General features: G+C 34.6%; 3 protein-coding genes across 3 annotated transcripts; 1 reads left to right on the top strand and 2 right to left on the bottom strand.

Annotated features, from left to right (window-relative positions):
• Window positions 1-73: 73 nt before the first annotated feature.
• On the bottom strand, window positions 74-4698 carry LOC146147985 (GPN-loop GTPase 2-like). The gene is made up of 4 exons (XM_083386701.1): window positions 4388-4698; window positions 2759-3013; window positions 2450-2554; window positions 74-575 (listed from the first exon to the last, which is right to left on the bottom strand). Exons 1-4 carry the CDS (start codon window positions 4696-4698, stop codon window positions 341-343), a joined length of 906 nt encoding a protein of 301 aa, XP_083242827.1. The 3' UTR covers window positions 74-340.
• Window positions 4699-4701: 3 nt separating this feature from the next.
• Window positions 4702-7268, bottom strand: LOC146147984 (ER membrane protein complex subunit 5-like). Its single transcript, XM_083386702.1, has 3 exons — window positions 6964-7268; window positions 6781-6833; window positions 4702-4884 (listed from the first exon to the last, which is right to left on the bottom strand). The coding sequence occupies exons 1-3, from the start codon at window positions 7040-7042 to the stop codon at window positions 4702-4704; spliced, it is 315 nt and encodes a 104-aa protein (XP_083242828.1). The 5' UTR covers window positions 7043-7268.
• A 309-nt stretch (window positions 7269-7577) lies between these two features.
• On the top strand, window positions 7578-14706 carry LOC146147983 (uncharacterized). Its single transcript, XM_083386836.1, has 13 exons — window positions 7578-7860; window positions 8005-8396; window positions 8688-8896; window positions 8964-9129; window positions 9298-9503; window positions 10879-10924; window positions 10987-11047; window positions 11136-11221; window positions 11342-11517; window positions 11661-11777; window positions 12031-12145; window positions 12328-12441; window positions 13550-14706. Exons 1-13 carry the CDS (start codon window positions 7658-7660, stop codon window positions 13630-13632), a joined length of 1974 nt encoding a protein of 657 aa, XP_083242962.1. The 5' UTR covers window positions 7578-7657; the 3' UTR covers window positions 13633-14706.
• Window positions 14707-16044: the final 1338 nt, after the last annotated feature.

The following is a 16044-nucleotide window of genomic DNA, read 5'->3' as shown; positions in this document are numbered from 1 at the left end:
GCTAAAGACTGCTAAAGCACACCGGTCACAAAGCAGTCTTATTGGCAAATGCGATACGGTATTTGTTTAAAACTACGTTTTTTCTTTTATGGATGTTTTATTTTTCAACAAAGTTGCAATGCCCTCAAAAGTTTACAAGTTGTGATGCTAGGTTCACGAGAAATTCGATACAGTCCTTTGGGCAGTCAGTTGGACGTTTCACAATTTAAAACATGGAAAAATCACTTTCATATAAAGGCAGCCCACACGCAAAAATGACACGGTATAATTCCCAACCACAAATTCAAAACGTGACAACAAAAGACGACGCCTGACTGCCGTATTTCCAATTAGATTTATTTCACGGATCTGGTGACAAGTATTTTTCGTGCACAACGGCCGGGCGGAAAAAGTCGAAGTCGGCCCCGACAGCGACCGATAGAAGCTTCTGGATGTTTCGCTCTTCGACGCCGCCGTAACAGTAGCCGTTTGCCTTATCCACTGTCTTCAGCATGGAAAGCATGCTCTCCTTATCTTCCACAAAAAGCGGAACAAAGGAAACGAGGCTGTAGTCTTCGATCACGCTACAAAGCTTTCTGTATAAAAAATATAAAAACAGTCTGGTTTTCAAGATATTAAAAACATAAAAAAAATTCTGGGTAAAAAGAAATCACACAGCTAGATCTGTAGAAAGAATCCAATCAATAACACAGTTATATTTTAAAATAAAAAAGAAACCCTGTACACAGTTTACATTCCTAAACAGCACGAGTGGTGACCCACCACAGATTTTTATTGATCCACTTGTCTCTCTAGAAATACCGAAATGTTATCAATCATTTTCATGAAAGGATAAATGTAAAAAAAAAACAGTTGTTCGTTAGATAGCATTATCTGTTCTCAGCGCTGTCCATCTGTGAGTCGTGCAAAAGTGTTTTAGGGGTGACAATTAGGCCAACATTAACTGCACTTCAACAAATGCGTGCAGAAAATCAGACAACTAAAAGCATTTTGTTTAACGTTGTAAAACGTAAAGGGTGGCGATCATGCGAAATTAGGAGTTCGCACACAAAAAATTCTGAAAACCCTCGTTAAACCAATAAACCATGCTGAAAAGCTTTCCACTGAACTCCTGTAATCCTATAAAAAAATGCTGCAGCATTTTTTTCTATTTAGCTTCTTATTATTTGTGGAAATCCGAATTTGGAAATCATACAATTACCAACCCAGACAATGACACTTAACACGACGCAACAGGAGAGTTTCGCATAAAATTAGCAAATAATTAAATATATGACCCACTTGAGCATTTTGTAAGGATTAAGGTCGTGTTTGTGACCCGCGCGATGAAAAGGTTCGCCAACCCTGAGCTATACCATCCCACTTTCTGCTCTGTATTTCTTCTAAAATCCTTAGCTTAATCTACGAGGGTATTAAACGAACTATTGCCCATTTCTCCCAAGGGAACAAACAAGCTTATTTATTAATAGCCTCTTTATACACATTTGTGTAGAATTAGAGTACTATAAATCAAATGTTTTCCCACATGGTAAATAGTTGATTTGTGTTGTTCCAGTTCCGTTCATGAGAACATTACAATAAACCACTCTGCGGGTTTACTATTTATAAGGGGTGCCGTGGGCCTAAAAGTTTGGGAACTCAAAGGTCTTCCCTTATGAACTGCCCGGGAAGATCTCTAAAATCTATGCTTGTTTTGTTGGATCTTGCATACCTCTGGAGATTGGCTGTCATGGAGAAAACCCTAACACAAGACATGACAGCCTTTTTCCAAATATGAAGATTGGCGCTCAATAAAATCAAAACTGTTACGGCAGCATTCCATATAAAGAACAGAGAAGTAAGATGTCAACTTAAAACCCAACTCGACGTTGGCATTCCGCCCTTTTCAAACAAGTCAATATATCTTGGGTATCGCTTGAACACTGTGAACAGCAACACGGGCTTGGTATTTTCAATCGCTGAATATAGTGCAACAGGTGTCGCAGCACACTAACTAAATTCCCCGTGCATTGTCCATGGATTTCTGAGGCGCACACCAAACGCATGTCTTCCCAATACTTGCGGACATTCCCCTGGTCATCATTGCCAGAAAGGAGCAACTCAATATCTGACCCATCAAACACTTGACTAAAATCATCTACTTCACTGTATCCTGCCCACCTTCTTGTGTCGGGCGTGTCAGTTATCAAAACACATATGGGATCTGGTCCCGTCAACAGACTTCTGTATGTAGAAGAATCGATTGACTACATAATTTGGGACTTCCCTATACTACGATTACCGTACAGTGTGCACTGTGCAGTGCGCATGGTCTGAAGATTTGGACGATCAAACAATAAACTGGCTGGCCAACAACTGCTCTAAAAGCTAGCCTGCGAATGGGCTGCGTTACTGGAAAATCTTGGCATACCAGCACCAAGAACATTTAAATTTAGAAAAAGTAACTTACGTGTTCAAGGAATGATACTTCTGAGTAAATGGATCTTTGTCATCCAATTCTAGTAGTTTGCCAAGATCGAGAACTTCAGTGTAGTAATTCAGTTGAAAGGGAAATCTTAAATAAAAATAGAATATTTTAAATCACAATGTTCTATAAAGAGAAATGGTGTTACAGAGCTGAATCAAATTTTACACTATTCAAAATGTAAAACATTATTATATGAACTACCATCCTTGCTTGCTTTCAAATACAAAACTTTGGGTAGAAATAAAAAACGCTAATTTTTCTTGTTTAAAAATTCACAAAAAATCTACATACTTTCCATATTGTTCCGCAATGTCCATTTTGGATAGAACATTTACATGGGGAAGATTCATGTGAAGCATAGTAGCCAGCGAGGTTAGAAGAACAGAAACAAATTTGCTGGATTCTGAGCAGTAGTGGGCATCCACTAAATGAACTGCAGTGAGTCTGATGTCGTTCTCCTTATTGCTGAGCTTCTCTATCACATTTCGCAGGGAGGCGTGATGTGTATAGAGCTCAACTTGCCCAGGACAGTCAAATATAAAGTACCTGAAAACAGATAAACGTAGATATATAGGGCAAAAACAAATTTTAGCTATAAGCATAAATCATGTCTTTTTTGAGTCAGGCACAAAATTGATGGTTTGAAAACTTGTTTTTGGTATGTGCTTGAAATTGTTGTTCACTGTATTGTCCAAACATTACTACCCTAGCATAACTTGGTGACACAGTAAGCTTTTGTCAGAGGTGATAAAATAACTTATGACGAGAAAGGCATAACAAACATTTTTGCAATGCTAGATGAACTAAAATACATATTTCGAAAATGATTACCTACAAAACCAAATGATTGCCAAAATACAGTATGATTGCAAACATAGTTACTGTTATAGAATTAGGGCGATTATTTTTTGACTTGTAAAAAAAAGTCAAAATTTTGTCAAAATTCACACGTTAGGTCAAAATTATTGCAAGGCAAAATTAAGTAAAAATGCACATAAATTATATACAAAATTAAAATACTATTGTCAGATTTTTAAAATCGTCATTCAGTTAAAATTTTATTCAACAAATTATTTTGTTTTGAATTATACTCAACAACATTTTAACTGTATTATTAGATCTTCATTAGAGCAATATACGGTACACCGTATACGCAAACCGCACAATTAACCACTCAGGCCTAGTTTATTGCAATAGATTCAGCTCGAATTTCTTTTTTGCTTTTTGTAGTTGTTTATCTCTTATTTGGACAAATCAATTGACCAGTATTTGCTGTCTTCGCTTGTGATTTGCAATTTACCCATTTTATATTTCGATAATATGCTTAGTTTTTGTCAATTTTCTGCAATTATTTTTACCTGCATTTCAACTGTTTTACACATTTTTCTAAAATAACCAGCGTCTTATTACGTAAACCAGAAAAAAACTCTGATTTGTGTTCGATCGGTAGTCAGTAAAACATCAAAAACGTGTGGTTGACAACGCCAAGGCACTAATGTAGTACTTCAAACAAAATATGGTGTTTAAATCAATGTATTTTTAATAGGTCAAAATTTTGTCAAAAAAATATATTTTTAGGCAAAATTTTAATTTTTGAGGTCAAAATTTCTCATTTTTTAGGTTAAAAAATAATCGCCCTAGTTATAATACATTGGCGTAGCCAGCCTAAAAATTCTTGCCCCCCAAAAGAACTTAAACTAGTAAGAGTAGGTTTGATTTGTGACACTCCCCATCAATGCATAAATAGACAAGACATGCTGGGTAGGCAAACTATAATTTAATAACTTGACACTGAAGCTGCTATCTCATAGAGATAAATTAGCTTTTTTAATTAAAAAATTATGCAACCATCCCTAAAATCACAAAAAGCTTTGTGTGCATCATGCAAGAAAAGCAGCCACCATTTTTTATATAACATACCTTCCCTTAAACTTCTGGAGCTTCTCCAAAAGCCATTCAACATTGAGTTCCAGATATTCCATGCAGTAAAGGAGGGCTCCATTTGGCCCTAAAGATAAGTTCTCGGCAACATCTTCCACTGTCACCAGTTCACTAATGTTAATGTCACAATCATACGGAATAAAGTCATTGGCAGGGTCCAAGTTCACGACACAACACTCACGCTTAACTGCATTTAAAAACTGCTGCAGGCCATGGCAATAGGTGGTCTTGCCACTGCCAGGAGGGCCAATAACTACTTGTCCAAATACAGTTTTCGGGAATAGGGGCATGGTTTAGGAGCGCGAGTGCAGAACTCTTCCGCGATGCTGAAATGTGCAAAAAGAAAATCTGTTTCCAACTGTTTCAAAAGACTTTGTTTTCATATCAGCATTGATTTGAATGTCTTTGAATTCGCCTGACACCATCAACACCCCACAGGATGTGAGAAATAGGCCGAGAATTGATTGAAGAACAATCTAAATTGAAGAATAGGATGATTATTAGTGTTTTGGGGGGTTATTTGTTTAGTAAAAAAGCATTTAAAATTATAATTTCTTTCTGTATTTCAATTAAAATCATTCATTTGCTTTAAAACCAAAACAAACATTTTGTCTTATGCACAAAGTAAATTTACTTAAATAGTTTTCAGTGATATATGGCTAAGGTTGGTCAAAATGTTGCCATTATTTCAACAGCAAGTGTAAACAATATAATTCTTCAAAATACGCATCAAGGCAACTTTGTTTCTGCTAATGCAATGTAAAACTGCATATTAAGTTCCTAGTTCATGCAAAATTTCTTACAGGCAACCAACATGAAACTGATATTCTTGCCTTAAATAACACAAATACCAGGTTATTGCTAAAACCTTATATTTTCCCAATATAGTGAGTACAATGCAACACAATAAACTCTTCAGCAATTCAGTATGATTTATAAAACTTGTTTTAGTTTCTCCTTTCCTACAAACGTGAACTGTTATGTAGTCAAATAATGTGCTGCAAATAACACATAGTTACTATTGCAAGTATGCGTAACCAATACTTGATAAATACGCTGTGTGTAACCTTGCTAAATTTTGACCAAAAGTTGGCCTTATGTAACCTCTTAGCACATTTTTTTTAAGGCCATTACAGTATACAAGGAGATGGTACTTTTGCAACTTAACCAATTTATGAAAATTGCAAACTCTGTATCTGGCAATACACATTGGTTGCACGTCAATTAACAATTGATTGGTACATAGTGATCTAGGGCCCACAAAAGTCAATAAAGTTAAAATTTTAAGGACCTCGTCTGTCCACGAATCAAAGAATAAAGTTGTTTTCAGCACCTAGGAAACTGTTTGTAAGAAGTTTATAGGTCAAAATAAAGTTAAAATTTAAAATAAAGTTAAAATTTTGTCAAATTATGGCTTTTTACAAAGTTTTTGTGTTTCTTGAGAGTAATTTTTGTAAAAATCGTTGTGGGAGCATTGTAAATCAGGAACTGCGACACAATTAAACCATATTAACCCATAAAAGCAGGCAAAATGTCACAACAATGCCCTCTTGGATCAGCCATAACTTTTATCGCAGATTGTCCATTGTTTTATTTATTGTTACGTATTTAAATAATTCTTATAAAACACTTTATCTTCCTAAACGCGGTCTTTTCGAAGATCAACAAATTGGATTTTAGCCTACTGACATACTGTAATACAAAAATGCCTAAGCAAGCTAACTCTATCGCCAAAAAAAACTGATGCACTTTTTACGTTTGGGTCTGTAATCAACAAAATATTATGTTTGGGTAACTGTTATCAATTCAAGGAAGACTGTGGTCTCTACAAACAAGCAATTTTGTTAGGTTAAAATAAAGTTAAAATTTGATAAAAGTAAAGTTAAAAAAAATTTTTTTTAGGTTGAAATAAAAATGGCCCTAGTGATAACGCAAAGATGATTGCAAAGTAATGATCCAAGAAAAAACGCTACTGCTGCACTGCTTAGCTTTATTTAAAGCAAGCACTATAAATATGTCGCCACATGACAGGCCTTTATCTAAACTTGCCACTTGCGTTTGTACAGTTAGGAGCAACCATTCGCAGTAAAATGAAAATCCAATGGCCAGTTTTTATGGAGTTGACTTTAGTTACCGTTCGGAAATGTTTTGTTCACATTTGTTAAAAATAACGCTATTTATTGGTCTGTGAAAATAGCCATAGTTGTATAGGTATTGTTGTAATTTGTAGATAGTTCGAGAAATTTGAGAGACCGTTTCCGCTGGTCAAAATCGCCTCAAAATGAATACTGCGAAATTCGATTTTGTGATGGCTTTGATAATATATTAAATATTACAAAAAAAATAATTAACATATAGGCTTAGTATCTTACATCAGCAGGCAAGGAGTGAAATTCCTGTTCTGTCAAACGAACAAATGAGCGATCTGGAAATGTTTAGACAATTGGTTAGGCAGAACTTATAATCAGTAGACAAAATCAATGATAATGACAATTTGTTACACACCATTACTAATATTTAATAAGTTATATAAGAATAGGAGTAATATAACTTACGTTGTGCTGCAGATATACCAGCATGGACAATAAAGGCAAGGCCCAACAATAATATAATTTTTTTAAATAATTTGTTCATAATTTAGCCAAATCAAAGAGTGGTGCTTTTAACGCTTTTAGGAAACAAAAACCCAGAGAAAGTGTAAGACAAAATTTTTATCAAAAAATAACAAACCAATTTTTTGCGTAAATTGTATTGATTGGTTATGAAATCTTCAGTTCTGACGTTATGTTGCCATAGCTAATTTTAAAGAGTTAAAAATAATTAGACGTAAAACAAATCTTGCTTTTCGAAAAGTCACTTTTTGCTGGGTTATTAAACATGGTGTGACAAGGTTCAAAGTGAATGACACATGGTTTTTAGTCGCAGCCATTTTGTGTCCTTATAAATTATTAAGAACGTGGTATTTTGGGCTATTGCTTCATTCCTAATGCAGATAATATAAAAACCCACGAGTAAATATGTCTTTCATCATTGTACTGATTCACTTTTATTTTCTTAAAAACGATGTTTGTTGCGCAATTATGTGAACATAGTTTTGTGAATGGGAAATAACCGAATTACGCCATAGTCTTTTAACCGTCAACAAAAGCTTTTTAGGAAACACAGACAAGCAGATTTTATATAAAAGGTGAGTACGCTGAAGGAAGTACAAGAAAGCGGCGCATTGGTTGTTTATTACATTTAAAGGGAATGTCGAAGACACAGAGCTCGTTCAGATTAGAAACGATGGCCGATATGCAAAAATCAGACTCTAAAGAAGAGCAAACTCGCAAACATCAGCTGTCTTTGGAAAATCTTATTCTTGCTCCCAAATTTCAAACTCCCATGAAAAGCTCTAAGCAATCTTCTCGAAAGAAGCCGCCGATGAAAACGGCCCTGGATGTAATAAACAGGTAAACTTTAACAAGTAATATGTTTTTCTTTTCTTTCAAAGTTTATTAACTTATCTGGAACAGACATAAAAACGTGCATTGTACTAAAATAGCGTTGTCGTAGGATTCTAGACCAGCGCCCTAATTTATTGTGTTTGGATTTAGGGTCAAATGGGATGATTCTTTAAATCCTTGTGACTTTTCTGTTGGATATCTAGATAGATTTGTTGGAGTGGTTGAAAAGCCATTTAGTGAGTTTGACTGGGATTCACACATTGCCGATGTTGGTCCTGACATTCTTGCAATTCCACAACATCGAATTCAATATTTTAAATATAGAAAAAGAACTGTTTGGGACAAAACCGACCGCATTGATCATGTGTTTGGTTCAACTGCTGGAAGTTTAAAACTACAAGATGTTTTAGAAGAGCAGGTTAAGTTAGATGTAGAAAATTGTTTGAATACAATACTTGAACAAGTTGTGAAAGATCCAAACCACACAGTTGCAGATAGAAAAGGTACACCAAGTGCTACTCCAAAGATTAGTAAACCAAAAGGTATGATGATATTAGCTATTTTTTGTTTTCTAATATGCACTTTGGCCTTTCTGAGTAGTCTTATGGCCTTTTCTGAGAGTCTGTATAACCAAATTTGTTTCCAATTTTCGAAAAATAAACTGGTGAAGTGTTGATATTTTTAAATAAAACACACAGACATGACCAATTTGAAAAATATTTGTCATTAATTTTGGTACACTGTAGTAACATTGTGCATTTTCCGATAACTTATAAACATACAAAAAATACAATTTATGATTAAAAATAAACTGACTGTTAAATATTCTTTAGGTGGGGCTAATTATTTTATTGGAATCAAAGTGGATGATGAAAATATTCGTCGTAGTGTTTTTGCATACCAACGCAATATTTTCAAAGAGGCAGAAAAGGCTAATGTAAAAGATTCCCTGAAAGAAGCTTGCATACCCCTTGCAAAGTTGCATTTAACATTTTGTGTGTGCCAGCTTCAAACTGAAGAGGATATTGAGAAAGTCAAGATGGTAATTTGTGTGATAAAATAATGTTTTTTTTTATGATTATGTTAAAAATTAATATTTGTTAATTTAGATTACTGAATCAGTCTGTCGTACCATTGGACCCTTGTTTGCAAATTTCAAATCAACTGGAAATTTTGGAAAAGCGGTCATATATGCACAAACGGAATGTCGTGACATTTATAAATTTGTTAATGAGTTAAGAAATAGGCTTGGTGAAGCAGGAATTGACATGAGAGGTTTGCATTTTTGAAAATATTTGTAATTTAAAGATAATGGTATTCAGCAATTAAAAAAGTTTGAAGCTAACTGACCAGGAGTGAGTTGTATTTAGAAGTTAATATAAATCTCTTTTTGCATGTTTTTATTTTTTCTCTATTAAACATCAAACATTTGTTTCCCTGCAGGCAATTTTGATCCATATAATCCCCATCTAACATTGGTCAAGTTTGGGCGATCCAATCCTCCAAGTCGGTCTATTACTGACATACTGTCTAACAAAACTTTTACAAGATGGGTTTTTAAAAGTCAGAATTTGAAAAAAGTGGTGATTTGCAAGATCGGTTCAACAGACCAAACTGGGTTTTATCAAACCATTGCTTCATACATCTTGGTAAGTGTATTATTACTGGGAGAAAAGGCAGGAAACAGTTTTTTTTTTTTGAAAATTATGCAAACCTATAAAAAACATATTTAATTTTGACTAGAAAAACAAAATAGGTTATTGGAAACTGAAGTTGACTTTCGCAGTATGAAATTGAATACGTGTTGTATTGTTAGTATTTATTATTTCATCCAACTCTTTTTGTTTTACATAATACTATTTTAGTTAAAATTTTTGTTTTAATTATAAATGCATATGTATATATATATAATTGCTAAGTTTGAAAAATGTTTGAATTCAGTTTAAAGCAGGGGTAGCAATTAGTTTTTACAGCAGCCGCATGAAAAACATAAAATGTTGTGTCGAAAGAGACAAAAAATTATCTTAAATACACACAACATAGTATCATAGTGTGCTGTTCTAAAACAAGTATGCCAAAGTAACCTGTGGTTACATTGGAAGGTGTGTGCAAATATGCAACAGAAGTCAAATTAAAGATAAGGCGGTGCAAAGCAGAAAAAACTATGACTATTTGATTTAAAGTAAAAACTTGAAATTTAGAGAGGGATGTGAAGCATTAAGCTCAAATAAAATATATGCACATTGCTTAATGTATTGCCTTTATCAAAGTATGGATTATGGGGGCTGTTGACCCAACAGCTGCAAGGTTTAACAGAAAACACATGAAAAGTTCGCTCAAAGCGTGAAACAAAAAAATGGGCATTAACTAAATAAGGTTGAAAAAAAAAAATGAATTTTCAAGACAAATTGAACGTTGACTTTTCTTAACAGAATTTCAAATTTTGGCAAGAGTTTCTGGATTTACGGCATAAGATGACTACTACTTAACTAAAGTTACAAGGTTTATTTGCATCATCTAAACACCTAGATGATAGACAGAGTATATTTGTTCAATGAGCAAAAAATGCATTTATAGATAATAGGTAAACTTTAAGTAATAATAGTGCCACAGTCAAAAAGTGCCTTTTTGTCTGTAAAGTGCCAAAAATACACATAAAACATACAATAAAGACAGCTGAGATTTGCTCAGAGAGTAAAAACAATTTCCAACTTTGAAAACAGGTGACATATAAAGTTTTGCGTATTCATGACTGGAACTGTCCCTGGAAAGAGTGGTGTATGTGTTATTCTACATCCAAACATATGCTGTAAAATGTTGCATGTGTTTTGTCCTCACTGACTTTATAGTGAACACTTTAAAAAAAAGCAGGCTGGGATAGAATAGCAGATTTGTTGTCAAATTACCAAAGAAAATACAGAAAAAAATGTGTTTCAAGAAAAATAAGCAGCGGCCCATGTTAAACTGCTTGGCCAGTCATACTTTGCCCTGCTCTGGTTTAATATGTTACATATTTCCTTGTAGGAAGAGAACCACAAGCGATATTCTGGACAAAAGCATAACATCATTGGTTGGTAAACTGTAATTGAAAACATATGGTTAAGTCTTATAAACACCTTAAATTATTTGCAGAAAAAAGGCGGAAAGTCAATTCACAAAAGGCAATCGAAAATATGGAGTCAAAATCTGCTCAGTAAGTTACGTATTCAAAGAAATTCTAGAATTAATCTTGCTGTAAATATTTTAAATCTAAATTATTAACCTAACTTTAAATATTTTAGAAGCAACAAAAATGCTGATATAAATGCCAGCAAAGCCCTAACAGCTATATTAAGACACAACAAATTTGGATTTAAAGTCAACACAGGTATTTAAAAAATATTTAAATTTTGTATAAAATACTGTTGCCAACATTTTGTTTAATAAAACAAAGAAAATTTATAACTAAAATAACAAAATATTGCGTTAAAATCCTTCTCCTTTTTAGAGGGCTATGTTCAACTTGAAAAGGTGCTAGAGCACCAAATGTTTTCCACACGGTTTAAAATGTCAAAGGCAGACATATATCGAATAGTGGAAACCAACAACAAAAAAAGATTTGAAATAAAAACTGATGAGTTTGGAGAAGATTGGATCAAAGCCACTCAAGGTCACACAGTTGAGGTGATAATAAAATGCGTCTGTTGAAGTTTACAGGTATAGCAAAAGTGTAACTGTATGTTTTGTACGACAATGAAAAAAAAATAAACTAAAAAATAACAACATAAATGACAACTGTGTGGTTTAAGGTTTGTCATATTTTTAAGGTTAGTGACCTGGATCTAAAAGAAATAACTGATCCTTCTCAGTTTCCGGTGGTAGTTCATGGCACATTTCAAGGTGCATGGGAAAAAATACAAAGAAGTGGCCTCCATAGGATGAAGGTGTTACCATGTGTATTCTATTACATTTGTGTTTGTTCAAACTGTATTGGGTTTATTTGGCAATATAACCAAGTGAAATCCTTTAAAGACTTCTGTTTGTCATGCTAACGCCACCAAATAGTATTATATTGTAGAAGTGCATCTAAAAAAAATTTAGACCTGTTGATCATATATATGTACAATTCTGGATCATAATATTTTTGACCTTCCAGCGCTAGAATATGGTTGCTGATTGTGTTATGTTTATCGACAGAGGATTCACATTCATATGACTACAGCAGAGCCAAGCGATCCCAACAAAGTTGTCAGTGGTGTGAAGAATGGATGCAATGTCTTTGTTCACATTAACCTTGAGCAGGCAATGAGAGGTAAACAAAACATTTATTTATACAAACTATTGATTTCCAGATAGTTTTTCTTAAATATATGTAGGATTAATTGGTATAAATTCAACAAACTTTTAAAATATTGTGTAATATCAATATCAAATTGGTTATGGGGAATACTAATAATTGTCACAAACAGACTAAACAAAAACTTATTATTCTAGATGGTTTAAAGTTTTACCAATCCAGCAATGGAGTGATCTTGTCACCTGGTGATAAGGATGGCTACATCAGACCCAAGTTCTTCTCCTCAGTGTTTGGAGTTTTTAAAACGAAGCGTAAGTCTTTTTTGTCACCCGATCCGTTAGAAATTAGTGCATTCCTAAGCAAAAAGGTCTACGACAATTAGTGTATCCAAAGAAGCAAAAAGTCCAACATTTAGACTTTGAGGTCTCGAAAAGTGCACTAATTTGACTTAACAATGTGCTTAAAAAGATTAAGTTTAATAATACTTGACCCACCTAAACCCAAACGCAAACCAGCACCCGAACTCAAATAATGTGCGTTGAATTAATAATTACATAAACGCTTTAGGCGCCAAGCCCCCAATATCTCATTTTGTGACGTAACAATCCTACCATGGACGAGAAACTATCTTATGCCCACCGAAAAGTTTGTTTTTCTCCCCAGCATTTAAATAATTATTACATTAACGCACTTTATTTGGGTTAGGGTTCGGGTTAGCGTTTGGGTTAGGGTGGGTCAACGGTCAAGTGTTATCAATGCCATCTCACACTTTTTGCAATCTTTTGTGAATTTTCAGCGAATATTTTCAATTTATCTACGTTTACCTAAAGGTCCAAATTAGTGCATTGCCACGACCTCAAGGTCTAAAGGTCTAGACTTTTCTGCCATTGGATGCCCTAATTGTCGTACACCTTTTCGCTTAGGAATGCACTAATTTCTAACGGATCGGGTGTTTTTGTTGAGGTTCTTGTAAATCAGTGGTGGCCAAACTTTTTTTGTCGCGGCCCAAAGTATTTGTTTCAGAGCTATTGAAGGCCCACTACGTAAAACCACTACGATACAGTGGCGGATTCGTGATATTTGATTTTAAAGTGAAATATTACACGGCGCCTGGATCGCGAAGCCTGAAAAAATGTTTCGTTTACGTATTGTTAACGTTGGAAAAAAATATAGTTTAACAGGCTCTCAGGGCCACATTGGCACGTGGCCTTTTCCAAGCTGAGCCAATTTAAAAATTCTATGCCACACTAACTTTAACAATAAAGTGCAACCTCACAACTAAGTCAAAAGTAACTCGCGATCCACTAAAAATGACTCTGCGGCCCACAGTTTGCCGATCACTGTTGTAAATGGATGTCAAATACAAAATTAACAAGGAAAGTTACTTTAATGTAAATAATTATTTACTACGTGTTTTAGGAGTCTGCCTTTGGAACAATGACACACACCAGGAAATAACACCTTCCTGTAATCAAGAGAGTTCACACCAAGGAAAAACATGAAGCCCCTAATTTAAACTTAATAAATTTCGTTACATTTTTATTCATAGATTTTACTGTTCTACGTCAGCATTTGTGTTGTGTAAAATTCTTTGTTTGGTTTATTGTATGTTATATAGGTAACTTCAAATCGGGTGCTAAGCCTACTATGTGCAAATTCCAAATACAAACCACTGTTTTTTTTTAAGTTTTGATGTATAAACTGAACAGTAATTACTGCAATATAATGAGCTGTTAAAAAAACTAAAAAGCCACTGTTGTAAAATTAAATTGTCGGGGGTAGTCATTATTTTAAAAACGACAACCGACCTCGAAAACTTTACGCCCGCCAAAACTAACAAAACGGCATTTTTGCCCTATATTACAGTACAATCTACTTAGCCGTGTGAACCCAATTCGCGCAGAGAACTTTAAAACGTTTGTCGATTACTATTTCTGCGTGGGCCGAAATTTTTCTGGGCATATCTTGGCATGCATACCCAAGTCTCTACGGGGGCATAGGATTCTGTAGTTGTCTCTATTCTGTTTTTAAAAGCGTACATCTTATACACCACTACTATTCACCTATGTGTGATTGCTTGTCGAGTATAGTTACTAGTTATTAACCCATAAAGTAAATCAGAAAACGTGTCGAGATCGTACATCCTATTATAAAAGTTCTCGAACTTCCTGGCGAAAGGCGGTATAAATAGCTTATTACTATACTTTTTTTACACATCACGGTTTTCCAATATATACCCATTTTAAAAACACAACCTGGAAATTGGGAGGTGTTCTCACTTTAACTAATGCTGCAACATGTTTATTGTGTATTATGTGTTAAGCGATTGTTAACCCACGAAATACAGCCATATAGACAGGGTTGCCGTCATTATTTCTAAGACTTGTCCTTATTTTAAAGGGCCAGGTCTTAGAAAACCTAAATGTCCTTGTTTTCGACTTGCGTCCGTATTTTGTTTTATTTTCAATAACTTCAGAATTTCAATCGTTTTCCTCTGGAACCGGCGTTGAATAATATTCTAAAATTATGCTTTTGCGCCGAGATTTTATGACATCATAAATGAAAATGTACTCTCATGTCGTACAAGTCTCTGGATTTTACTTAAAGGTAGGGCAGTGGTACAGCAGTTTTGGCTTCTGTACCATGATAGAACAGCTGACGACATTTTAGCAGTAAACAGCAGTACAAGGTTACTGCTGTTTAGGCTACAGCAGAATAGGGTGCGACGAAGGCAGCATTTTTTTGCGAAGTAGTTGGTAAAGGAAAAATGGGTGCGCAGTGCAGTCGACACTTTTTGATTAAATTAGTAAAGCTATAAGCAGGGGTGACCAACATTTCGATCGTGATCGACCGTTCGATCGCCACATTTCTTCTGGTCGATCGCGTTATGGTTCGGCTCTTTTAAAAAGCGTTCTTCAAGCAACATAAACAGGAATAAACAAAAAAACCTTGATAAATTGTTGGAGCAGATTGTTTCTGGCAAAAAGTATGGAATGTGATATGACACGGCTCATGTAGATACAATGCATTTCCAAAAACGTGTTTTAAATGCTAATTTATTTTTTTGGTTGTCCTTATTTTTGGGTCCATGTCGATGGCAACCCTGCATATAGACTAAAATGCAACTAAAGAAAACTCCACGTTTTCCATGTTTTTTTTGTTGCCAGGTTTAACAGGTTAACCTACATTCGAAGAAAGAGAAATGTATTTATTATTGTGAGGCTTCTTGGACCAGTAACGGAACGTTTGCAGGAGTTTTGCAAATGACTTGACTTGGACTAAAGTTGTTTTGCAAATTGTTTGAAAGGTACTTAAGTCTTTAAAAACAATTGTTCACAACATTGCCATGTCGCCCACTGTAAAGGACTAAATCAGTGGTCGAAAACTGTAGGCCGCGTGCCAAATGTGGGCCGCAGAGTCATTTTTAGTGGGCCGCGAGCTATTTTTAAGTAGTTTATGTCATATATAGTTGTGGGCCGCGTGATTGCTGTACATTCATTGCACTTTATTTTAAAATTTGATGTCGCTAAAAATTATATTATTTTGGCGTGGTTCAGGCCCGCGTGCCAAATATGGCCCTAAGAGTGCCTGTCAAACTTTAAGCTATTATTTGCTAACTTTAACCATGTATATTGTATACGCAAATTTTTTCGCGCTTCGCGCCTATATTCTTTGCTTTGTAGGATGTTTTACATTATGGCTTGTGTTTTCGGCATCAAAGGCTCTTTGTAATATTTAACTTTTTCTTGGTGTACACAGCCTGACACTGTGTGGACGACTTTCTTTAAAAAGCAATTTTGACCAAAGTATATATTTTAATGTAATTTCCATTGAACATTCTAATATGCTATTGCATCGCTTGTAACATTTATTAAAATTTTAAAACAAGATTAATGTTAAGATGCATTTTTGCG

Source organism: Ascidiella aspersa, chromosome 4, assembly GCF_963924565.1.
Source record: "Ascidiella aspersa chromosome 4, kaAscAspe10.2, whole genome shotgun sequence".
Classification (NCBI taxonomy): Eukaryota; Metazoa; Chordata; class Ascidiacea; order Phlebobranchia; family Ascidiidae; genus Ascidiella; species Ascidiella aspersa.
This window is presented reverse-complemented; position numbering and strand designations above follow the sequence as displayed.

What these genes read in the sequence shown, in the direction of transcription:
- LOC146147985 (XM_083386701.1), bottom strand. Translation starts at nt 4,698, where the DNA reads ATGCCCCTATTCCCGAAAACTGTATTTGGACAAGTAGTTATTGGCCCT. An exon ending in ATTGCGGAACAATATGGAAA is followed by an intron (nt 2,555 to 2,758) that starts GTATGTAGATTT and finishes TTTTTATTTAAG; the next exon opens with ATTTCCCTTTCAACTGAATT. An exon ending in AAGTATCATTCCTTGAACAC is followed by an intron (nt 576 to 2,449) that starts GTAAGTTACTTT and finishes TTTTTTATACAG; the next exon opens with AAAGCTTTGTAGCGTGATCG.
- LOC146147984 (XM_083386702.1), bottom strand. Translation starts at nt 7,042, where the DNA reads ATGAACAAATTATTTAAAAAAATTATATTATTGTTGGGCCTTGCCTTT. An exon ending in TGGTATATCTGCAGCACAAC is followed by an intron (nt 6,834 to 6,963) that starts GTAAGTTATATT and finishes AAACATTTCCAG; the next exon opens with ATCGCTCATTTGTTCGTTTG. An exon ending in TTCACTCCTTGCCTGCTGAT is followed by an intron (nt 4,885 to 6,780) that starts GTAAGATACTAA and finishes TCTTCAATTTAG; the next exon opens with ATTGTTCTTCAATCAATTCT.
- LOC146147983 (XM_083386836.1), top strand. Translation starts at nt 7,658, where the DNA reads ATGTCGAAGACACAGAGCTCGTTCAGATTAGAAACGATGGCCGATATG. An exon ending in CTCAAGGTCACACAGTTGAG is followed by an intron (nt 11,518 to 11,660) that starts GTGATAATAAAA and finishes CATATTTTTAAG; the next exon opens with GTTAGTGACCTGGATCTAAA. An exon ending in TGGAGTTTTTAAAACGAAGC is followed by an intron (nt 12,442 to 13,549) that starts GTAAGTCTTTTT and finishes TACGTGTTTTAG; the next exon opens with GAGTCTGCCTTTGGAACAAT.